This window comes from Mesoplodon mirus (genome assembly GCF_964341445.2).
Source record: "Mesoplodon mirus genome assembly, chromosome: 2".
In the NCBI taxonomy this organism is placed as follows: domain Eukaryota; kingdom Metazoa; phylum Chordata; class Mammalia; order Artiodactyla; family Ziphiidae; genus Mesoplodon; species Mesoplodon mirus.
Genome location: NC_138977.1, coordinates 84,278,443 through 84,304,309, shown reverse-complemented (window position 1 = coordinate 84,304,309; position 25,867 = coordinate 84,278,443). Strand labels below are relative to the sequence as shown.

At 40.8% G+C, this 25,867-nt stretch overlaps 2 protein-coding genes across 6 annotated transcripts in view; one reads left to right on the top strand and one right to left on the bottom strand.

Moving 5' to 3' along the window:
• Positions 1-4,585, bottom strand: part of GRXCR1 (glutaredoxin and cysteine rich domain containing 1) — a gene marked incomplete at its 5' end in the record, with an annotated part of 356,205 nt that extends 351,620 nt beyond the window's left edge. For all 3 annotated transcript variants that reach the window (XR_014293037.1, XR_014293038.1, XR_014293039.1), the window contains 2 exons: positions 3,257-3,327; positions 4,280-4,585. The remainder of the gene's footprint in view (positions 1-3,256; positions 3,328-4,279) is intronic.
• Positions 4,586-4,828: 243 nt separating this feature from the next.
• Positions 4,829-25,867, top strand: part of ATP8A1 (ATPase phospholipid transporting 8A1) — a 242,792-nt gene continuing 221,753 nt past the window's right edge. For all 3 annotated transcript variants that reach the window (XM_082611029.1, XM_082611027.1, XM_082611028.1), the window contains exon 1: positions 4,829-5,279. In XM_082611029.1, the coding sequence (XP_082467155.1) occupies positions 5,231-5,279 (49 nt within the window). In that variant the 5' untranslated portion in view covers positions 4,829-5,230. The remainder of the gene's footprint in view (positions 5,280-25,867) is intronic.

Genomic DNA, 25,867 nt, shown 5'->3' with positions numbered 1-25,867 from the left:
GCCCCTCCCGTTGCGGAGCACAGGCTCTGGACGCGCAGGTCCAGCGGCCATGGCTCACGGGCCCAGCCGCTCCGCGGCATGTGGGATCTTCCCAGACCAGGGCACAAACCCATGTCCCCTGCATCGGCAGGCGGACTCTCAACCACTGAGCCACCAGGGAAGCCCGTACACTGTTCTTAACGTTAGACGAACTGTAATAAGTAAGACAACAGAGCAAGACCTATTTATCATAAACAGGTAAACCAACAAACAAGAAAACTTCAGAGATAAGTGCTATGAGAAAAACAGACTAAGGCCATGTGGTGGTGGCTGGCATTGGGGAAGTGGGGCAATATCAGCTGGGGTGGGCTGGGATAATCTGAGCCCAACGACCAAATAAGGGGTAAAAGGACATGAGCCCGAGATGCAGGCAAGGGCAAGATCAGAAAGGGTTTGGGCTTCAATCCAGGTGCCGCCGGAAGCCACTGAAGTCCTAAGAAATGACATAAACTCATTTGTGTTTTAAAGAAATTAAAATTCATTTGTTTTTTAAAATAATAATAATGACATTGACTCATCCTAAAATAATAAACTCATTTGTGTTTTTAAATAATAATAACTATAAATGGGTGAAAAAAGTAAAAGCAGGGAGGTCAGTTAGGAGGCTACTGTAGGTGAACAATGATGGGGGCCTGTACAAGGTAGAGGTGGAGATGAAATGTGGATAGAAGTAAGACATATTTTTAAAACTGAGCCTAAAGAACTTGCTGGTGCACCGGAGCGGTGTGCATGTAAACGATGGTGACAGAAAAAGAGCAATCAAGATGGGAAGACTTGGGGAAAATGCCTTACAAGCCCAACAGCATGATAATATCCTAACCATACCATAATGATGTCATAATAATCTCTTAACCATAACAGTATCTTCACCATCCATTGAATCAATATACCAACTACACACCAAAGGTAATAAGCATCTTTTCTTACAATAACCAGGTAGCTTTGCGACTAGATAGAATTTTATGTTATATCTTAACCTCAATTTTAAACTAAAAGATATAATTATCTAAATTTTAAGATTAATTTACCCCATTATTTTGTGCTTTTGCAAAAGAATTTAGAATGTAGTTGCCAGCATTATCCAGCATCTGTATTCTGTGGTCGTATAGTACTCAACTTTGCATTCCTCCTTCGCAAGCAGAAGCAGGGTTCTCAAGTACATCTCCAACTACCTTCAGGATGTAAGTTCCCAAAGCACTCCTGGGTATATCATAAATTAGTAAATTAGTGAGCATGCCTCTGTCACCTAGTTAACTATGATTTCCTCCCAAGAAGGACCAATTCTTAATTCTCGGTGTCCCCAACAACAACAACAAACTCAAGGCAACATCACGTAATTAGTAAGTGAAAACCCACCAAGATAGGAATATGCTCAACATCTCTTTGACTTGCTAGACTTGATAATTTTAGTGGCTCACACCTCTAGAGACAATTTTCTAAACAGCTTTATTAAGATATAATTCACATAACATACAATTCCCACATTTTAAGTGTACACATGAACATATCTACGAAACGGACTCACAGATATAGAGAACAGACAGAGGTGTGGTTGCCAAGGAGGAGGGGGTTGGGGGGAGGGATGGACTGGGAGTTTAGGGTTAGCAGATGTAAGCTATTATGTATAGAATGGATAAACAACAAGGTCCTACTGTATAGCACAGGGAACTATATTCAATACCCTGTGATAAACCATAATGGAAAAGAATATATATATGCTTAACTGAGTCACTTTGCTGTACAGCAGAAATTAACACAACATTGTAAATCAAATATACTTCAATAAAATTAGAAAAAATAAAAATAAAGTATACAGATTCTCAGTGAGATCCCTGTAGTCCAACTGGTCTTTTGGTTCTCCCCAACCATATATGGTCTTCTATCATTCCATTTCCTTAACCATTCATTAAAAAATCATAATTGAGCACTTAACTATATGCCAAGCATTCCGACCTGGAATGATGTTTCCTTTTCACTTCTACAGACTTAACCCCTACTTCAAAACCTAGCTCAAGTATGTTGATCACCCAGCTCTTGGAATCTCCCCTTCTCTCAATGCTTCTAGTGTTGCTGCTGGCCTATTTGGCATTAAGTGTCAGCCATCTTGTTACACTGCTGGTTACTTTAACAAATGCATTAAGTGTCTTTGTAACTTAGCATTCTGGATGGGCACTTCACACATGTTATGCATTCAATGGATACTTTGTGGAGGATAAAACCTGGCCCTTGGAAAAGTTATTCTTGAATAACCCGCTTCCTTCTAAGTCCATCAACAGTGCAGTCGCAGGACCTGAATGTTTTTAAACGATCTTGCTGACATTTGAGTTGTATTACAGGTTCTGTGACAAGGTCATGTTGCTGGCACCAGAGTTCCCTGCCAGGGGCTAGCACACGGTGCAATGGAAGATGAGGAGATCTGAGAGGACTTTGAAATCAAGCACATGCAGATTAGTACAACATTCAACTTCAATCAGGGTTCTGAACCAATAAAAACATGTGTGCTTTCTAACAATCAGAAATGAATGGTTTTTCAGAAATGAGTTTGGGGTGGGTGAGATAGGGAGGGTGGGAGGGAGATGCAAGAGGGAGGGATTATGGGGATATATGTATACGTATAGCTGATTCACTTTGTTATACAGCAGAAACTAACACAACATTGTAAAGCAATTATACTCCAATAAAGATGTTAAAAAAAACTGGAGAAAACAAAACAAAACAAACAAACAAAAAAGAAATGAGTTAGGTAGGATACTCTTGCCATTATGGATAAAGTGATAGCATAATTTGGGAAAGGACACACAGTGAGCTATGGACTATATCATGCAATGTTCTTCTCTGTATGAAAGACTCTTGTCATTTTCTGTATGAATGATGTATGTTGTCAACTTTGCTGATGGGTTGTTAATGGGAAACACAGACATGTATAAAATAGATTGGTCTATAGAAAACAGAGGTAATCTCTGGAACTCCAGTTAATTACTATCTGTAAATAAGCAGAACTGAACTTCATTTCAGGGTCCATAGGAATTACAAAGGTGATTGCTCATAAATCAAATACTGGTATGCTGCTGTGCACTGATTTTGAATAAAAGCTGGTTCTGGCTTTATATAAAATTCTAACTAAAACGTTAATCACAAAAGCACTGCATTTTTCTCTGGTTTCTGTTCACTTACTTTTAGAGCTGATTTTTTAAAACAATTTCCTTGTTGTACTTACCCTTTTAATTTTTTTCAGATGCATGTTCATCAAGCCAGAGGGAGTCTGCTTTATACAAGGAGATCCTGGACCTGGAAGGAATAAAAAGGGCCAGTGATGACTGTCCTGAAAAGGCTGTGTGTTCATTTCCTACTTTTAGAAGACCATACTTGTAAATCAAGACCATCACTGAAATAAACACCTTTGAGTCCTGCTCTACCCTGCAATGTTTCATGAACGCTGGAAATACATTTTCTTTGTTCTAATCCCAGCCTCTGAATCAGAGCCAAGTAGAGTGGGTTCTTCATAAATATGTACTGAGCGCCTGACTCAGAATTAATGTAGGGCAGGGCTCTGATTAGCAAACGCTACTTGCAGGAGACAGAGAAAAAAACACAAATGGAGATAAGATGCTATCAGCAGGTTTTATTTTTTCTTGAGGCTTGGGAATAATCACTTATCTCTCTGTTCAAACCTTTCCAGATCTCTCCCTTCAGGACCTGAAAGAGGTTCACAATAAACGCCTCCACGTAAAGCTCTCTTCCACCGAGTGCTGGAAGTAGAGCACAAGATGAGAGAGACAGCAAATTGTTTCCAACTCGATTTATTCCTTTCTCGCCATTTCAGCGGCTCGCCACGATCTATTCAATATATAAAACCTTACAGCCTGGGGATATGGGAACATATGTATATGTATAACTGATTAAATTTGTTATAAAGCAAAAAAAAATAAAAATAAAAAATAAAAAATAAAAAATTTTAAAAATTTTAAAAAAACCTTACAGCCTAACTTAAAGATGAAATCAACAATAAATAAAAACTACCGTACTTGTTCTGATAACTTGTTAGCATAGATCTCCTTATACAAAATAAAAGGTAACGAAGTTACCCTTCTTTGTAGGATATGGGGCAAACTAAAATTTAATGTATTTATGGACTTTATACTAGGCTCCCTCTCCCCTTTTCAGGTAAAACTACTGCTCCCAACTTCCTGCATGCTTGAATAAAAGCAAAAACCCAAACAAAAAAGTCCTTTTGAAGCACCTGGCCCAACAGTTGACTTTAGTGCAAGTCCATAGCTTTGTCAGTCTGCAGAACACGCACTAGCTGGATGCACCCGGCCACTCGCAGGCCGGCCCCAGACGCACATGAGCACCATGGGCAGAGGAGCCACCAGCGCCCGAGGACCCCGGCCTCAGAACCAGTTGCTCGTGGACCAGGCGGGTGAGCAGGTGCGACTCAGGTTGCGAGGGCTGTAGGCGGTGCAGGTAGGCTAGAATTGCACCCGGGGGAGCCAACACGCAGTGCCTTCCCGCAGCTCTTAGTCCTTGACGCCTCAGGCCCTTTCGCCGCTCTCCAGCCCACTCAGACCCAACCCCACTTCCGCACCACGGGCGACTCCATTGTTATTAAAACTAGAGGGTGGCGGGAGAGGATTTGCAAGGATGCAGGAGCCACAGTACCCCTTCCTCTCTGGCCAAGACTTGGAAGAAGAAGCAGAAGAGCGTTGAGAAAAGACAGAAAGAGCCGAAGCCACGGGGAGGGACGAGGGCGCCTGTGGTGAAAGAGGCCGGCATCTGCCCCTCCCCCCTCGGGGATGGTACGGTCCAAAGCAGGGCGGGGCGCAGGAGGCTCTCCGGAGTCTCTCCCCGCCCCTCTCCCGTCTTCCCCGCAGCGCTGCAGTTGTGCGAGTGAGGGGGCGCCCTGAGGATCCTTGCCCTGGCGCCAACGCCCGAGCTCCGCCCCTCGCCGCGCCGCTCCCTCCGCGGCTGCAGGCAGAGCTCTCTCAGCTCTGCGGACGCCGCGGTCTTCATTACCTCCTCCTTCTCCCGCCGGTGTGCGAGGGCCTCGCCCGGCAGCGGCACTGTCCTGGGTGGGCGGTTGGGCACGCGCGGCTGCTGAGCGCTCGGCGCGGGGAAGCCAGATCCTCCGCCCGCGCGGCGCCGTGACAGTTGCAGAGTCAGGTCTGAAGACCCACCTGCGGCGGCCGCCGCGATGCCCACCATGCGGAGGACCGTGTCGGAGATCCGCTCTCGTGCGGAGGGTGAGTGGCTGCCGCAGCGCGAAGCTGGGTGCGGAGCGCGCGCGGGGGCGGCTCGGGGCCAGCCGAGGGTCAGGCGGTGTGAGAGAGAGAGAGAGAGAGAGAGAGAGAGTGTGAGTGTGTGTGTGTGTTTGCGAACCCTTCTCCCTGCGCCGCCTTCAGTGCAGACCATTTCCCAGCTGCAGAGCCCCGAAATTGGTGTCCTCGGAGGGATCCCCAAGGCTCGCTTTACACGGCGTGACTGTTGGGTTTCTGCGCTCTCGCCCTGCCCACCTCCCTCTCCATTAGCGCACAAACCACTCTGTCTCCACTCTGCTTCTCCATTCTAGGGAGCACAGCCCCAGCCAGCCGCCCACATTTTTGCAGCCCCCATATCACGGCTCCCCGGGAACTGAATCTGCCTTTCCCAGGTTGCAGGATCCTTTGATCCACAGCCTCTCGCCTCTCCGAGCGGGAGGAGCCTTAATTGGGCTTGGGCGCTCAGCCGGTGCTGTGCATTACAGTCTCTGCAGTTCCGCCTCCTGCAGCGGAGTCTCACCCAGCTCCCGTCTGAGGTTTTGTTTTTCCCCTTACCTGATACCTGCATTTTGGCCAGCTGAGCGGACTTTTTAGCAAGGTGGAAGCCGTTTTCTTTGCTCCACCCAGGGCCAGATGTTGAATGGCTACACTTGTCAGCAATGAGCAACAGATGCCCGAGGGTAAAGGCCAGTAAGCTTTTGGAGGGCCTAGGCTGTCTTCATCCTCTGATGAGCCCTCAGCATCCTGCCTAGCATGTGGCAGTCAGTTGGTAAACATGTTTTCATTTTGTTCATAGCGAAGCCAAAACAGTGCATATCTGGAGCTTTGTTTTATCTTTCTGTCACATAAACCCATACTTGAATCCTATAAATGGTGGCTCATGTTCTCACAACATCACTGATGTTCATCCTTAACCCCCGCCCCCTCCCCCCTTTAATGTTTGGCAAGTGGTAAAGTGATTTAAGAAAAAAGATACAGATTTTAGGAGAATTGGATTATAGGGGTTTGAGACAGGCCATTTTATTATTTTTCCTCCTCAGAGCCCCCATGTTAAAAATGGGGGCTCTGAGCTCTAGTAGCTATGATTTTCGGATTACAGCACTTAGGAAGTACTCAGTGAAATTGCTATGGGGAGAAGGCCACACAAGAGTCAAAACTAACCTGTGTCCTACTTAGGGATTTTAGTACACTCTTATTGTCATTTGTAATATCATGAAAAAATATACAGGGCACCTTATAGATGTACATTGAATAAATGATAGTGCTGTCTTTAAATGTACACAGTAAAAATGTGTAAATTCTTTTTTTACACTTCTGAGTGAAGTGCATTTTCTTTTTTTTCTTATTTATTTTTTCCAGTTTTATGGAGCTATATTTGACATATGGCACTGTATAAGTTTAAGGTGTACAGCATAATGATTTGACTCACATATATCATGAAATGATTATCACAATGAATTTAGTGAACATTCATCAACTCATATAGATATAAAATTAAAGAAATAGAAAAACAATTTGCTTGTGATGAGAACTCTTGGGATTTACTTTCTTAACAAATTTTATATATAACATACAACTTTCATGTATAAACAATTATATTTATCATGTTGTACATTACATCCCTAGTACTTATTTACCTTATAACTGGAAGTTTGTACCTTTTGACTGACTGCATCTGATTTCCCCTCCCCCCATACCCCACCTCTGATAACCCCCAATCTGATCTCTTTTTCTATGAGTTGGTTGGTATGTTTGTTTTTGAAGTACAATTGACCTACAATAGTATGTTAATTTCTGTTACACAACATAGTGATTCGATATTTCTATGCATTTCAAAATGATCACCACAATGTCTAGTTACCATCTGTCACCATGCAAAGATATTGCATAATTATTGATTATATTCCCCGCACTGTACATTTCATACCCATGACTCATATATTTTGCACCTGAAAGTTTGTACCTTTTAATCTTCCTCACCTCTGTCTCTACCCCCCACTCCAATTCCCACTGGCAACCACCTATTTGTTCTGTGTATTTATGATGCTGTTTCTGTTATGTTTGTTCACTTGTTTTATAGATTCCACATAGAGATGAAATCATTCAGCATTTGTCTTTTTCTGACTTATTTCACTTGGCATAATACCGTCTAGGTCATTCCATGTTGTCGCAAATGGCAAGATTTCATTCTTTTTTATGGCTGAGTAATATTCCATTATATTCATACATACACACACACACACTGCATCTTCTTTATTCATTCATCTACTGATGGCACTTAGGTTGCTTCCATATCTTGGCTATTATAAATAATGCTGCAATGAACATAGTGATCCATATATTTTTCTAATTAGTGTTTCTGTTTTCTTTGGATAAATACCCAGGAGTGAAATTGCTAGATCATATGATAGCTCTATTTTTAATTTTTTGAGGAACCTCCACACTGTTTACCATAGTGGCTGCACCAATTTACATCTGCACCAGAAATTCATGAGGGTTCCCATTGCTCTGCATCCTCACTAGCACTTGTTGTTTGTTGTCTTTTTGACAATAGTGAATGAATTTTCTTAATCATCATTTGAGTGAGCCATTCAGGTAATGAAAATATAGTGGTAATACTGGGATTGTTCTTTCAAATAATAGCAGTTGATGGATTCTATATCATGGGAAATGGGAAAAGAGAAAGGACCAGAAAATAATGTAAAACCTGTGCCATATGAGAGGATTTCATTAAGTACTGAGAGGTTACAGTATTGTTTTTGACTGGCATGTATATTTTTCAAAAAAAAAATTTTTTTTTTGGCGGTACCTGCGCCTCTTACTGCTGTGGCCTCTCCTGCTGTGGAGCACAGGCTCCGGACGCACAGTCTCAGCGGCCATGGCTCACGGGCCCAGCCGCTCCGCAGCATGTGGGATCTTCCCAGAAAAGGGCACGAACCCGCGTCCCCTGCATCGGCAGGCGGACTCTCAACCACTGCGCCACCAGGGAAGCCCTCAAAGCATTTTTACAAAGATTACCTTATAGGACCTTACAGTGCTCCTGGAGGTTGGTGAAGATGGTCCCATCTGATAGTTGAGGAAACTGTGGCCCTAGTGGTTGAGGTACGTGTCAAAGGTCAAGTAGCTAGTTCAGTGACACATTTGAATTAACAGCTTTGGAAAACAATGACTGGTTCTTATTTAATCTTTGTATTCCCTGTGCATCCAGCCCAGTGTCAGGGGCATAATTGCACTTGGTGAATGACCCTTACCCCCCGTGTTGGTTGGTTCAGTTTATTATGTACTCAGCATTTTCCTCTGGACTGTGGTGAGGACAGCATCAATAATGACCCTGTGGGCTGGCAATGTGGCTCACTGCCTGCCCTGCCCACACTTTTCTTTCCTAAGGAATAGTCTCTTTTGACAGCTCCTGCTGCCCAAAGGCCTTGTTCTGAATGGCAGCATCCTTGGCTTCAGTTGGTTGGACCACGGCAGACTCCTGACCCAAGAGCAGAGAATCCGTAGGTGGCTCAAACACGTGTAACCTTGTGTTTTGGCTCAGAAAGATGCTTTGTGGTGATCATCTCTCCCATGGGAAGAGTTAAGCTTAGAGGCTTAGAGTGAATGTTGAAGCAGAAAGGGTCAGAGGAGAATAGGCTGGTAGAGGAGAGAATGGCTGGCTGTAATAGGTTGTGCGAATGCTGCTAGTATGAGGAAACAGAAACTGCGTGAAGAGAGGAAGGTAGGAGAGAAAACGAACTGGATGGAGAGAATGAGGCAGAGAGACACATGCTGAGAGAGGGTGGCCAGTCTCTGGAGCACCTCCCTCCTGACTCTTTTAGTCCCAGTTCCCAAGTAGCCTTAGAACAGGCTCTTTTTTTCCTTGAAGTGACTTGAATGGGTTTCTGTTCCCTGCATTCAGATTGGCCAGATGCATGGCTGTTCTGTGTGCAAGCTATTTACAACCCAACTGAGGGGAAAGAACTTCCATGAAATAAGAAATAAACAGTCTGGGACTTCCCTGGTGGCGCAGTGGTTAAGAATCCTCCTGCCAGTGCAGGGGACATGGGTTTGAGCCCTGGTCCGGGAAGATCCCACATGCCGCGGAGCAACTAAGCCTGTGCGCCACAACTACTGAGCCTGTGCGCCACAACTACTGAGCCTGCGCTGTAGAGCCCGTGCTCCGCAACGAGAGAAGCTACCGCAATGAGAAGCCCGCGCACCACAATGAAGAGTAGCCCCCACTCACCACAACTAGAGAAAGCCCGTGCACAGCAACGAAGACCCAACGCAGCCAAAAATAAATAAATAAATAAATTTATTTTAAAAAATAAAAGAAAGAAATAGTCTAACAGGGGATGTTATTAATTAAACAGCATGCCTGCTACGGGTAACAAAGAGCTGTGGCAGATCAGACATAAGAACATGAGGTCTGCTGAGCAAACATTCCATTGAGAAATGATTTGAAATGAGTGCTCACGCAGTGCTTTTCAAACTTTAAGATGCCCACAAATCACCTGGGGATCTTGTTAGATGCAGCTTCTAAATGGGTAGGGCTGGAGTTGCATTTCTGACAAGCTCACGGGTAACGCCGGGTGATGCTGGCCTTCAGGTCACAGTCTGAGTACCAAGCTTCCAAGATAATGCCATCTATTTCAGTAGTCAGGAGGGCATTGAGGGTGGAGAGTAACCAATTGAAAAAGCAGTGAACATGACCGTGGCTTATTTGAGAGTTCTTAAAGAAACTGGCCAGGAACAAAGGGAAACTTGGGAGGAATAGGATGTAAATTTGGATAAGTAAATACTTCTAGATTACAGAGCATTTTAAATGCCAAGATGAGTCATTCAGATTTTGAATCAAATATCTGAAAAGGATCTTAGAGTTCATCTAATTCAATTCTCATGCAAGCATGAGGCCAATGTATAATACTTCTAACAGAGCCAGTTAGGAGCCAAATCATTATAGGGGAGTGACATCCCCAAACAGTGTCTTAGAGAGATAAGCCTGAAAGTATGTTGGATGGTTTGGAGGAAATGACACTGTAAATACACTCTGTTGTTTTTAAAAAGAGTCTAAAAATGACAAAGGCCAGGATTAGTACTGGAGTGGAGCAGTGACACTGAGAAGGGAGGAATTAGAGATATTTCTCAGTAAATCATTAACGTGTTCAACAGATATCTGTTGAACTCCTACAAGTACCGTTCCAGATACTTGAGATACATCAGTGAACAAACAGAATAGAAAAAGCCCTGCCCTGGAAGTGCTATCATTCTAGTGAGGCAAGAGACAAAGCAAACACAAAATATTAGCAAATTATAGACTTTGTTATGTGGTAAATACTGTGGGAAAAATAAAGAAAAGGTAAGATACATAAGGTTGGTGGATGAATTGCAAGTTTAAATAGGTTGGTTAGGCTAGCCTTCATTGAAAAGTTGAGGTGGAGGTGGTGAAAGAAGCCTGGTGGGAATCTGGGGAAAGAATGTTCCAGACAGGCCCCAAGGCAGGAGAGAGGATTGTTAAAGGAACAGGGAGGGGGAGAAGAGTAGGAAACGAGGTGACAAAGGTCACATCATAGGACATAGTGATATAGTGAATATACTACAGGAGATTCTGAAGCAGTAATTTCAAATTTTAATGTTTACAAGATCCCAGGTATCCCATTAAAACTGCGGTTTCTTGGGCTGCCTCATGACTATTCTGTTGAGTAGATCTGCCATGGGACTGCATTCTTAATGAGCTGCCCAGAATATTCTGGTGCAGGTGAAACATTTTAAGGAACTCTGCTTTATAGTCTTGAACCTGATTGATTGGGAAGATCTATTAAAAGATAAGGAAATTGAGAAGGAGGGTCAGTACAGTACGAGAAGATATACATCCAAATTTTGAAGTGATTGGGGGACATCCAAATGGACATGTTTTGAGGATACTTTGAAATTTGGAGGTTAGATATGGGTAAAACCAAATGGGAATCTCAAGTTCAGAGATAATAGTTGAAACCCTGATAGTAGATAAATTTGCCAGAATGCAAGACTAGATAAAGCAGAAGGCTAAGAATTACAGGTCTCTTCACTTTCTACTCCAGCTAAATCAAATAAGTCTCTGAATTCAGCATTAGGAATCCTAGAAACAGGGACTGAAATAACAGTTTACACAAAATAGAATTTTTCTCAGTCTTGTAAAACTAACATGAAGGCAGTCCAGGTCAGCTATGTCTACTACATAAAGTCATAAGGGACATGGGCTCCTTACGTCTTTCTGCCTCATCATCCTGAGTATATAACTTCCATAAAGTCATAACCTGGTTACCGGATTCCAGCCATTGTGTAGAAGTCCCAGGTAGGAAGAAAAAGGAAGGGTGTAAGACCAAAGGGTTTTCTTCAAAGTACCACACAAAGGCTAATGCTTATTTTGCATTGGCTCCCTTCTGCAAGGGAAGCTGGGAAATGGAGTTTTCTATCTGGCACATTACTCAGTGTTTTATTCCTAAAAAAAAAAGGGAAAATGGTTATTGGGTTGGCAACTGACAGGTACCATCACCATCAGATTGTCAAAGGCTCTTGCTTGAATAAAAGAGGTGTTCTAGAGCTCATAATTTACAAAATAAGGACCATTATTCGAAACTAAGGAAATGCACACAAAAAAACCACATACCTATCCAATGGTTTGCATTTTCTTCTGTTGAATATTATGCTAAAATGTAAGACATTCATTTGATTATGTAAAACATGTGCTAAGTGATAAATCTAGGAATCATCCTAGGGACTGTTTTCCTAGACTGGTCTGTGTAAATGACACCTTTAAAATGCTTGTAATTATAAAGAATACTACATTTCCTTTACTTAAAAGATAACAAAAGGAGCATGGAGATAATTTCTGCAAGAATTTTTAAAGTTAAAAGGAAACTTTTAGAAGGCTGTTTCATTTGTCCAAGTAAAAGATGACTAAGATCCTTTGTTCCTTTAGCAAGCATGTATTATGCATCTGCTGCGTGCCAGCTAATTGAATGGTGGGACAAAAAGGTGTGGTGAATGAAGGATGCCCCAAAGTAACCATGGAAATGAGTTAAAAGATTTACAACTGACATGACACTCTTTCACAGAGAGGGTGTGTGAACATAGTGATGCTTCATGTGATCAATATTTGAGAATTCCCAATACATGTCATTTTGCTAAGTGTAATCCTGGAGATATTAAGTGTGGCAGAACTAAATTATTTTAGGTTTTCTAGTCTATAGTGCATCATTCTTTTTTTTTTTTCATTATATCATTTCAAAAACAATGAGAACTGAATCATTTGCCTACCTTACAGCCATAGGAAAGTTTGCTGAGATCAGAGTGTACTTTTGAAGTTCGTGAAATATTTGCTGCCTGGGTCTCTATTCACATAGTTTCACCAGAATGTGAGTAAAGGCAGCAGTTTCATTCTTTACTCCTCACTGGAACCCACATCTTTCAGTACTCTTATCCTCTGGGTAGTAAGCTCCCTAAAGGCAGAGATTTTTGTCTGTTTTGTTTACTGATATACGGAGGACATTGCCTGGGGCATAGTAGGAGCTCAGATATTGGTTGACTTAAATGAATTTTATGACCTAGAGATGAGATGACCTACAGATGTGTTATAATCAGACCTACTTGATATCTTCCTACCGGAACCTGAGTACCACAAAGGGAGCGATGTTTTTGTGATCTGTTCACTGCTGTATTCTCTGCACTTAAAGCTTTGCCTGCCATATAGTCGCCCTCCATGTTTGTCAGATGAACAGGTAACTGTTTGTTTTTAATAGAAGAGCTTAAATTTGTTCTCTTGATTGTAGAAGTAACACCTGCTCATTGAAGAAAACTCACGTGGCAAAAAGGTGTCAAGAGGACAGTAAAAATCACCCCAAACTATGCCATCCAAATATAGTCATTTAATATATATGTTAACATTTAATCCATTCCAACTATTTTCCAGGAGAGCAGAAATATATTTATTTGTTAGGAAAAATCAGATCAGACTCCACATTACTTGTAAACTTTTTTTCCCACTTAGTATTTCATGGACATCCTTGCCTGTCAAATATAGTTTATGTAAACTCCACAAAGGATGAGCTTTTTAATTTTATTTTTTCTAGTTTTAGTGAGATATAATTGATAAATAATCATATTAGTTTAAGGTGTACAACATGATTTGATATTTGTATATACAGTATTTCAAAATGATTACCACAATAAGATTAGTTAATATTCATCACCTCACATAGTTACAGCTGCCTTTCCTAGTGATGAGATCTTTTAAAATCTACTCTCTTAGCAACTTCAAATATACAATACAGTCTTGTTAACTGTAGGCACCATGCTGTGCATTACATCTTCAGATCTTATTTATCTTATAACTGGAAGTTTGTATTGTACTTTTGACCACCTTCTCCCATGGGAAGGAATTTGTTTGTCTACCGTCACTACTCATATCCTCAGTGCCTAGAGCACTGCCTGGCACTTAGTAGGGCCTCAGTAGTTATTTGTTGAATGCATGGATCATGAATTTTATGGCAGCTTAGCATTATACATGTTATTGTATAATAATTTACTAAGGAATCCTCTGTGGGTGGGTATTTAGGTCCTTTAAAGTTGTTTTTAAAAAAAAACACTCTTGAATAAGCACCTTTATACATCGTTGTACGCTTTTCTGATTATTTCTTTGTGAAAATCTTTGAGAAAAGGGATTTCTGGGGCAAAAGTATGTACCCTTTTTTTTTATATTGAGGGCAAAAAAAAATGCAAGAAAGATTATTCAAGTTTACAGCCTCACTGAAAATGAACAAGAGTGCCTATCCTTTACCCCTTCTCCAGCACCGGATAGTCTTCTTTATTCTTATGAATATGCAATGAAAAAAAAAAAAGAAAAAAAAAACTCTTTAAGTTTACATTGCTGTACTTATAAGGTTGAATGCATTTTGATTAGTTTAATAGTTCTATTTTTTTCTGAATTGTTTATTCATTGTACATTCCTTTATGAAGATTATCTTGTATTGAATTTTAAGAGCTTATCATATGTTAACGACATTAACGGTTTTCTCTGTTAATAGTTTATCTTTTAACTTTTTTTTGGTATTTTGTCATGTACATAGTTACTTTGTTTTTTCTTTTTTTTTTTTTGCGGTACGCAGGCCCCTCACTGTTGTGGCCTTTCCCGTTCTGGAGCACAGGCTCCGGATGCGCAGGCTCAGCGGCCATGGCTCACGGGCCCAGCCGCTCCGCATCATGTGGGATCCTCCCGGACCGGGGCACGAACCCATGTCCCCTGCATCGGCAGGCGGACTCTCAACCACTGCGCCACCAGGGAAGCCCCATGGTTATGTTTTATAAAGTATAGTCTTTCAGTTTCTTTCTTAAAATTTCTGGTTTAGTGTCATATTTCTCGTGTCAAGATAATGATAATTTTTCACTTATATTTTCTTCTTCTAGTACTTTTAGGTTTCACTTTAAACAGTTACTTATGTAATTCCGGTGGGATTTATCTTGTTATGGATGTGAGGTAGGGGTCTAATTTTATTTTTTCTCAATTATCTAACTGACATGATAACCATATATTTTATAATCTATTCATCCCTCACTGGTTTGAGGTGTTTCTTTTATGTGCTAAATTTACATATATAGTTGAGTCAGTCTCTGGACTGGAGTCAGTATCTCCCTCCCCTTTTCTCTACCTTTCCTCTCTATTTTGGTCTGTTTTGGCCCCTAGTATCAAATTCCTTTATTGCAATTAATAAAAATTGTCCTCATAACTTTCCTATCACTGCTCTTTCCTCTATTTTTGGGGGGCTATATTCATGCTTATTTTTCCATTTAAACCAATGAGTGCATCATTGAATAAAGTAAATGTGTTGGGATATTTATTGGTATCACATTAATTTTATAAATTTATATTGAGAGAATTGACATCTTTTGTATACTGACTTGTTTAAGCTTAGTTTTTTTTCTCCACTTATTGGTTTTTCTTTTATGTGCTGGGGAGAGTTTTCTTAAATAAATCCTGTGCATTTTAATGATTTATTCCTAGATGATTTATATTTTATGAAGATATTGTGAATGGGGTCCTTTCTAAAATTATATGTTCTTACTTATGACTGTTAGCACATGTAAGGTGGAAGCTGTTGATTTTGAAACTGACCATCAGTCTGAATTATTTTATTTTAAATAGTTTTTCAGTTAATTTTCATCTCTGTAGGTTTTTAAATTATATATCATAAAGCAAAGTATTTTTAAACAAGGTTTTCATTTAATTAGACTTGACCAGGTATATTTTGGTTATACTACTTTTTTCAGTGAGGTTTGTTTATTTTTATGTGCTGAAGTTTTGTGGACTCGGGTTCCAACTTACTACTTCTAAGGTTTCACATAGCCTTTACATAATAACCAAGATATTGCTCTTTTTTTTCCTTTTTGCTAGAGTTAGGGGTCCGAATTTAGACCAGCTGGGATTTAATGAATTGTTCTTTAAAATCTACTCATTATCAAATTGGCATTCATGCCTTAGATCAGCACTGAGAGAAATAAAGTGTGAGCCATAAGCACTAGACACATATGTACTTTTAAATATTCTCTAGCTACATTGTAAAAATAAATAAACAGGTGAAATTAATTTTAATAATATATTTTCTTTAACTTAATATATCCAGAATACAATTTCATCATGTTACTGATACAAAAATTAGTAATGAAATAGTTTGCATTCTTCTCTTTTTGTACTGTTTTCTAAATCTGCTGTATATTTTATATTTACAATACATCTCAATTTACACTAGTCCCATTTCACATGCTCAGTTGACACATGTGGCTAGCGGCTGCTTACTGGACAGCACATCTGTAGATTATACCTGTAGCTTGGACTTACATGTAAGGATTTACTAGAGTTTTTTAGAATATAACATTTTATAATGGAAATGAGGCTCAAAGTCAGCTTATTAAAAGTACATGTGTAGTTATACTTCTCTCTTAAGTAGAGATTTAAGCCTTTAACTTACTTCTTTCCAACAGAAGACCTTCTCCAGTGTCCTCATAAAACCTCACAAAATGTGTTAGTGCTTAGATAATACTGCTTTTGACACAGCCCTCGTGGCAATTTAGAGGTTTTATGTAAGCTCATTGTGGCATCTTTTGGTGCCTGTTGTTTTGGTCCAGTTGTTTTTAAATAGATTTGAGAAAACCATTCTGCCCTACCTTCCTATTAGTTTTCATTTAAATGTTAACATAAAATGTGTGTACATAGGATAGTAACTTCGGGTACTATGCTTTTATATACATCATTGCCATCAATTTTGTTAATCTAAGAGGACTAAAGAACTTGGCTTCATGGGTCATTTACACATTGAATTAACTTGGCAAAGGGAAGTGGTTGTTTTGAATTGAGCCTCTTTGTTGTTTTGCTTAAGCCATCTTTGAAGATGACTTATCTTGATCCATTTGGGGTTGTACTTCATGGGACTGGGTTAGTCAGGCGACAGTTTAGGCAGAGACTGTTGCTAAGAAAGCCAAAGGCAATCTAGGCTCTGGACCAGGAAACCAGTTCAGTGGGCCAGACCTAATTATAATACAAGATTGGCCTTCATGAGTGAAGCAAGCAAACTGGTTTGCAGGGGTGAATCAGAAAGATGGTTTGTTCTGACACCAGTTTAGAATAGTTGAGCTTCTGTAATTGGTTTAGGTCACTCTGTCTAACTCTGGTCTTAAAGTAAAGCCAACTTGGTTTAGAAGAAATCTCCTTCTAGCATCTGAAACCCATCTTTTCCCCTTTTCCCTCCCTCACCCCCATGTAGAGTTAGCCCTGCCCCAGCCCTGAAAACCTTAGCAGTAGGAGACTCTTAAGGAGCTATGACTTAGCAGTTTAAGGATTGTGACTTGAACCACCCTGTCACCACTTCCTTGACTCTGAGTGCTTGTTACAGCAACTTAGAGCTCCGGAACTGGGGTCCCTGCCTTGCTCTGAGAGAAGAGACCCTGGTCCCTGATGCTAGCTTGGACTCCAGGGCTCTGCACTTGTGAGGAGTTTCAGTGCCAAACCAGGCTGCCAAGGGCTCTGAATAGCATTTGCTTTCACTTTCCCCATTGTTGCCCTTGGCCAGCTCCTGTGGACACGCCCGTTGCCCCATGTCGGAGTTCTTTGGTTCTGAGTGCACCATTTTGGTTCTGAGTCCATGTCCATTTTTCCTGGATCCCTTGCTCTGCTGCCGTATTGTCATCCTGATGGCTGTGACTAGTTGACCCTTTCCAGCCCCTTCTCATCTGTCTCACTCTACTTTTAAAATCAGACCATGTCCTATCCCTGACCAAAGAAATGAAACAGATCTCTCTCTATAGATTTTACCCAAATTTGATGTGCCGTTTTATACCTTAAGCTTAAGTTGGATTCAGTCCACCATTAATGCCAGAATGGTGTGATGAATGTTCTCAAGTGGACTCACTCGACTTTCATAACTTTTTTTCCCCCACATATGTGAGTCAGGGTTAGAGAAACGACGTGAGGAAGAATGACTCTGCCATCTTTAATGCAGAGTGTGTCCACTGTGGTCAGGGCAGTGGAAGGCTTATGTGATGTGGATAGTTTTATAGTCATGTGTACATCAGTGGTGTTCAACCCTGGCTACACAGTGAATCAAATGAGAATTGTCTAAACAGTACTGGTGCCTGGACCCATCTCAGACCAATGGAATCAGTCAATCTGGCCCATTGGGCATATGGACCAAGCATTGACATTGTATCTTCCAGGTAATTCTGATGTGCAGTAGTGTGGAAAAACACTGGTGTAGATCCTTGAATTTCCTTGTTTGCAGAGAGGAGGAATAGATTGTATAAAGTCATGTAGATTGCCAGCCAAGAAACCAAGAGTGTATGGATATTTTTTTGGTAGATTTTTTGTCTATTGCCCAGTTATTTAATGGGTCTAATTACACTTCTCTAAATTTCCCCTCAAAAATGATAAAGTTCATCCGATGATACTCAGTTATTCGGTTTTGAAGACTAAAATTCTGAATTAAACATTCAGTTCAGTACAACCAAATGAAGAGTAAACACATTCAGTTTATTTTTAGCTGGTGCTATATCTACTCTGGGAGTTTGATGAATATGAGCCTCTCTGCAGTGTCATTTCTAGTTTTTGCTAACCTACTTACTTTTGTAATTAATCTCTTTACACATCCTATATTTGTAGCCTACATATGTGTAGTTATTTGCACCTGGAAGAAATACCTTAACAACTTGGTAAAAGTCTCTGAAACTTCTGTGGCTACGTTATTTTCAAGGGGTTTATTTTCTTTAGTTTACAGTTATTAATTTATCTCATCATGATGTTGATAGGTCTTTTACAGGTTAATGTACAGAAAACAAAAACTTACCATGAGCTCCAAATTAGCCAGTGTGATTTCTCTGTGGCTTCATGGATAGGTGCTGGGTCTGCTTCAGGATGTGATGATTATTTCAAACTTTGAGGAGTAGAAAACAAGCTCCACGGTGCTTTAGATCAAGTGTATTGTGTCCAACCTTTGTGGGATTGTTTTTTTATTTTATATTCTTTTCTATCTTTATTGTTCCTGCATTTAGACTTTACTTTTTTAGGTGATAATGTTACTTGTACTCTACAGATGGAAATCTTTTTTAGAAAGCCAGGATTTGATTGCGGGAGGACGTTGGAGTTCTGAATCACTGGCTTAGTTGAGCCCCAGATGGCAGCTTATTCATGTGTTTTTGTTTAAAGTTCAGTGAAAGAATCATTACATAAGTTGGCCTTTTGTTGACTTCCAAGTGAATATAATTAGCAAAGAAGGAAGAAGGCCCTCTTAATTTCCCCAGGTACCCAGCTGAATCCCCCTTGATCTTATTAAGTGACTTTCTCTGTGGAATTTATCCTTATGGTTGGTAAGTGAACTACGTTTCTATGGTTTAATTTTAACTAAGTCTGAATACGTACCAAGGTCTTCAGTCTGAATTAATAGTTTTCTTTATAAGATTTCAGACATTCTTCCATATACTCAGCTGGAATTGTCTTTTTTTTTTAATTCCACTGATTCAAGCTAATAGAATCACCATCTTTACTGTTTATACTTCATGTGTCTTTAGTCTATTTGGTACCAGACTATATGATATAGTAGCCACTTAAAGAGTAGAGTACATTTGTTGTGTGACACAGTAACAAAACTTGAGACTAACTCACTTAATGCTGTCCCACTTTCCTCAGTATCTTAAGCTACTGCCCTGTAAATAATTGACTGGAGAGAAAATGAAATAAGGCACTTGGGACTACCAATAGGCCTGGAGTGATATCTGACTTCTGAGTCTTCTGAGCTGTGTGGCCTCCGGCAAGTCACATAACCTCTCTAAGACTCCTGTTTTCCTTTTCCAAAATAGTAATAATATCTACCCATAAGTCATCTGCCTGTTGACTAGAGAGTAGACCAAGCCTGGAATCTTCTGAGGAGCTTTAAACTAGCTTATCCTTGGGTTCCGCCCCTAGAGATTCTGATTTCATCTTGGGGGTAGAAGTTGAAACAAAGAAAGATGATAGTGACTTGGACTACTGGGTTTCAATGGAGGTGATTAGATGTGGTCAGATTCAGGATATATCAATAGTTTGAAGGTAGATCTAATAGATTTACTGATGGATAGGATGTGGAGTGTTAAAGACGTGGAAAATGACTAAAGTTTTGGGCCCTGAGCCCAAAACAATGGCACCATTTACTAAGATGGGAAACACTGGGACAAAGGACTGAAAACCCCCTTGCATCTTAGAAAAGAGTGAGAAGATCCATATGTGCCAAGATATGTATGTTTATGTACACTTTTTTTATTCTTTTGGAAAGAGTATTGCATTTATCCTAAATTCTATCTACTTCTTCCATCTTCCTTTCTCTTGGTATTCTTTAGAAATTCAGTAAGCATAACTATTAGTGTCTTAACCTGTTCCTCATTTCTATGGATTTTAGACAGCTAAGAACTGTATGGATTAATGTTTGGGATTGATCATTCTATTGCTGGGACTTTTCACTCCATCATCAGAGTTGATGATAACAGTCTTTATGTCATCATTGTGTTCTTTTGACTCTTGAGGTGCTCCACCCTGCAGGGACATCTTTCAGAGGGGAAAATTAAAGCACTTGCTATAAAGTAGATGCCAAGCAAATGTTACTTGAATTTGCATCTGGTGTGTGACTGGGAATAAGATCAAGCTGTTCAGATTTTAGAAGCTGAGCTTCTAACATGCTGGTGTGGTCTTGAAATCTCTGGAGTTTTCTTATTATCATGTCCAGGCCCATTGCACGTTGCTCAGCAGTGGCCACAGATACCCCAGCAGATCTAAGGGGCTGATTTCATGTTTGTGGTTAGTGGTGGTAGCATGTGGTGGCACAAGCATTGCATTATGAGGCTCTTCGTGCACTGGGTGGTTTTTATTTATGGTGTCAGAAGTTTCTTGAAGCAGCTGTGCAATCCGTCCTCTCATCGTTCTTGTTCTACCTGTGAATTGGGTAGGGCTGATGGCAGTTGCACGCATGTGTAGGTGTCATTGCTTTCATGTCAACCAGCGCTGTGCTGGGTCTTTGAAGTCTTTACAGCCCACCCGCTGTCATTCACACATCTTGGTATAATCTGCTGAGTGGAGGCTTCGGTCTCCTTTTTGAGCCACATCCTGACAAACTGAAGGTAGCTGTGCCTTCCTTGCTTTTTTGCCAGTGACTCCTGTTTCTCTGAGCCTGTCTTGCCTAACCAGTCTTGGTGGGTTCTTTAATACTGCCCCACGGTGCTTATGACACACGAGCCACCCCAGAGCTACGCCTGCTCTCAGGGTCTTGTTGGGGCATGGTGGAGTTCTCCAGTGCTCCTTTAGGGGTGTCCTATTTTTCTAGCCGGGTTCCTGGACTTGTTGGATACTTCACATGCCAGATTGTGACACTGCTTGTCATCAATAGGCAGAGGAAAGTGTCACCCCTTTCCTGATCCTGGGTAGTGTCTGGTTCTATAGAGTAAAAAGCTGTTCTTGCTCGTGAGTGATTCATGTTGCTGTGTGTGCTGCACTGACTTCTCCAAAACCACAAATTAGCAGGTAGGCTTTAGTTTCTTCACTGAGTGTTTTTGACACTTGAGACAATGTTTTTAAAAAGGTGAATTTTTTTTTTCTCTCTTGCAAAATCACAATGGAGATAAGCAGGTGGCCCATCAAACTCCACTGACTCATTTTGAGAACAGTACAGCAACAAAACGATTTTATTTGGATGCTTCTGCTTCTTTTGATAAAAGGAGGACTAGTCTTGGAACCAGTCGTTTTTATGTTATAAAATGCATCAATAGCTCTAAAAATAAAAGTTGTAATAATTCAGGTAACTGCACAGTTGTTTACTATTATTTTTTCCAGTATGTTTCAAGAGCTGGCTTATTCAGAAATATAATTCAGTTATATCTTCCTATGAATGCATTGCTAGTAAAGTTAATGGAGTTACCTACCCTGCAAGCATTTTTATCCACTAATTCAATAATTCTTTTTTTTCCATATACAAAGTGACTAAAGCTTGCTTGTGCCTTGGCACTATATTAGTGGTTCTCTGATGACCTCATAACTGTCTTTAAAAAAAAATCTTTCTAGGAAGATAGCATCATGGAACTCTAGACTTGGAGGGAACTGTGTACGCAGTCCCCAGTACAGCCCTCTCCAATTGGTTATCCAGCTCCTGATCTAGTTCTGTGACGGAAATCACACCCCTTGTAAAACAGCCCTTTCCATTCTCACACGGATCTAATTCTTAGCAAGTTCTTTCTTGCTAAGAAAGCAATAAAGGTGGAGGCTTCCCTGGTGATGCAGTGGTTGAGAGTCCGCCTGCCGATGCAGGGGACACAGGTTCGTGCCCCGGTCCGGGAGGATCCCACATGCTGCGGAGTAGCTGGGCCCATGAGCCATGGCCGCTGAGCCTGTGCGTCCAGAGCCTATGCTCCGCAGCAGGAGAGGCCACAACAGTGAGAGGCCCACGTACTGCAAAAAAAAAAAAAAAAAAAAAAAAAAAAAAAAAGCAATAAAGGTGGTAAAACCATTTGTTTTCTACACGTCTTGCTGGGCCAAATGTCCCCATATTATATTTGCACAGTTGATTTTTATAGGCCTAGTATAGGATCTTCAATTTATTCAACCTCTCAAAACCTCCCTGAATTGATTCGTTCATGTCATCTGCACATTTATTAACCGTGCCATGTATGTCCTTATCTTATTCTATCATTGGGACCCAGGCAGTCTGGCTCCAGATCGCTCAGGAAGTTATGCATCTACTTTAACTATCCAGGGATCCCTTGGATCATAACAGAGCCTCATGAGACTCAGTCTTTGGGGTCTCTCACTCTGCCTGGTATTACCCTGGTTTGTTCTCTGTATATCTACTCCATTCTTTTCATACCTTGACCATACACGTGGCTTCATTGGGGGGTGCCGCGACCTGCCTCCAGCCTAACTCTCCAGGCTTAGTCTGGACCCTGCTCAGTGCCGAGTCTGCCTGCTTGCGTCTCTGGACCACAAGTCCACTTTCTCAGAAAGAAGTCCAGTTGGCCCTGCTGGTCAGGTGCATCTGTTGATCATGACTCCCAGGGCCAGGGAACTAGGCCAGGAGAGGGAAGGAGGGGCAGGAGCCAAGGGTGACCCAGACTAGACTGCTTCAGAAGGGCTTGTAGGAAGGGGGGAACCAAAGGAAAGCTCCAGTATGAGTCCCCTTGTGGATGTTTGTCAACCAGTTGTGAATCCACATTGTTACCTAATCATGGGATCCAGTGTCTCCGTTTTTTAAGAACAAGGTGAGTCTAACCTTGTTGAAGTTCAAAATGCTAAGGATTTGGCCAATAACATTATTGTTCAGGTTTAGGTTAATGTAAAGGACCTTTTTTATAGGGGAAAGATTCCTTTTACTCTCTTGGGTATGAGAAACACCACTTTAAAAACAATGAAGCCCTACTCAATGTTAACTGAATTCTCAATACAAAAGGGAAATGTTCCTTTTAACTTTTGAATTATTTTCAGAAATTAACCTTAAATCCTTTAGAAGCTGTAGATCTCATTATATAAATATGTGAACTCTGAAAGCGTGTCTCTAGACTGCCCTTTTCATGAACAGTAGTTTATAATGTACAGGATCCATCTACTTTCCTTTTTAGAACATTGGGACTTTTCTCATTCACCATGGTTCTTCTGTGGTTAGTGACAGTTCGCTTAATTCTTCTGCAAGTTCTCATGGTTCTATAGATTTTTAAATGCTATATATGTGTGTATACACACATACACACACACGCTACAAGATATGAATCTATTTAGAACATCTAGGTGCTACCTTGTCTTTTTTCTTTTTAAAATAATTCCCTACCTTCTCTTTTGCTTTAGTTCCTCCAGCTATTTGTTCCAGCCTTCCTAGTTTTAGGATGATTATCCTTGATGGAGAATGAAGTGAAGCCGGAGAAGTAGGGGTTGAGGAGTTCTGCTTTTTATTGTCCATTAACATTACACCATCTATTGCAGGCAGCAGACCTATCCCATCAATTCCTTGTATTCCAAATGGAAGGAAGAAAACACTTTTGTAATCTCTAACATTTTTTAAAACACCTTTCCTCCATTTTCAGATGTCTGTACATCTGTTATTATTCACTATTAAACATGTAAGCCTATTCCCAACCTTTCCCATGATCTTTTTATCTGCTTTTCCTTGTTCAAGGACTTCTTGTGCTGCAACAATGGTCTCTTTGACCACACTTCCTTTTACCCCTAGACAGGACCTTTCACAATTAGTCAGCATGTTACTTCAGACAGCCTTCCGGACTTCTTTCTGCCCCTTTTGGGTCTTGATGCTAACTTGAAATACATCCTCTTGAAATCTAGAACACATGTCTGGCTTAGCCTAGTATTTCCCTCTTTGACTGCCAAAAGCTCTTTGGTACAGTTATGTTTTCTACTAGCTTTATCACTTCTACGTTGATTAGAATCCAGTCCATAGTTAGCAATTCCTCATCTTGTTTCCTGTACCTTCTCAAGAGATGAATTTGCTGCCAAGACAAGTCAATGATGCTTTTAGCTAATTGAGCCTTCTAGGAGGTGCCTGATGGATGTCCGGTGGTCGAAACCCCTCACTGCTAGTGCAGTCTGTTTCTATGCCAATGTTTTATCTATATTGGGAACATACCACTTACTTCTGCTGACTGACCAAAGAATCTATGGGATATCCCCAAGGGGGTGTCATTATATTCCTTTTATCTTTCATTGTTCTTCTTCCTTTTCCTGTTAAGCATGATTTGGCATTCATAAGTGTTTTCTTTATTATTTGCAGTAACTCAGCATGCCCGAGATGATTATTTTTCTAGGTTAGCATCCAAAGCTGGCAGCAGAAGAAATTGAGTGCTTACAGTGTGTGAGGCCCAACACTAGGCATGCATAGGTTTCCACTGTAATACTGCTTAAGGCCAGCCTTTCCTCTGAATGTCAGGAATACTTTTTTCAGTGCCTACCACTTAGAATTCGTAGTGCTACTTTTGGAGCTTGTTGCAGTTCAGCATGAGTGCAGGAAGTGTTAAGCCATTATTTTTTTTCCTCTTTTAGACAAGGAATAATGTTGATATGTTTTTACACTTGTTTATTTTTAGATCAGTTCCCACAAAGACACAGAAAAACATCACTTACCATGTATGGTAATGACAGGTCCTGATAGGAAGATATATTAGTGAGTATCAGGATAGGGACAAGATTATAAAGTTCTGGGAATTTTTGGATACCTTATATTAAAATAGAAAATTTAGTAAACATTTATTGCATTCAAGGGACTTCCCTGAAGTGTTATTTATGTTACTTCTCCATATTAGAGTAGTACCTGATAGGTACACACATGTGCCCTTATGCCTGTCCTGTTCTCAGTGCATAAGTCAGTTGCTATATACCTAAGTATATAGGTCAAAAGATTAATATTGGAGTGTTCAAAAGACCACTGTATATTCAAAACTTTTGTAGGTGACACCTCAAGAAAGGATGGTCAGGGAGACTGCTTAGACATGTAATAGCATCTACAATGCCATGAAGTAGGGGAAAGTCATGGCTGGAAAAACTGCGTTGAGCTGGAATAGGGCCAGTAGAGGAGAAATGGGGTCATAGGGAGAGACCAGGTCAAGCTTAGCTGTTGAATGAATAAATGCATCCAGTAGTGTTAAAGCCTTAGAACTGAGTTGGACTTTATCGATTTCCAAATATTATCCTGGCTCTGGTACTCACTGGCCCTTTGACCATCAGCAGTTCTCCACATGAGAAGCAAGTTTCCTCATCTTCATCATTTTGAGAAGAATTCCTGGGGGTGGGGTGGAGTGAACTCTTTTGTAAGATGAAGAACAATTTTTTTGAAGCAGATAACCATGTTTTACATCATCAGGGTAACTGGATATTTTTTGTTATAACTTAAATGGGCTTGAGGGTAATGAGCTAGCGTCACAGTTGCATGAACAAGAAGGTAAAGGAGAGGAAGCTGGGAATGTGGGAAGCTTTTTGGCTGTTGTACAAGTTCCTTAGGATGGAAACCCCTAGATATCCCAGAACATGCTGGACTCAGGGCTTGGATAAGGCA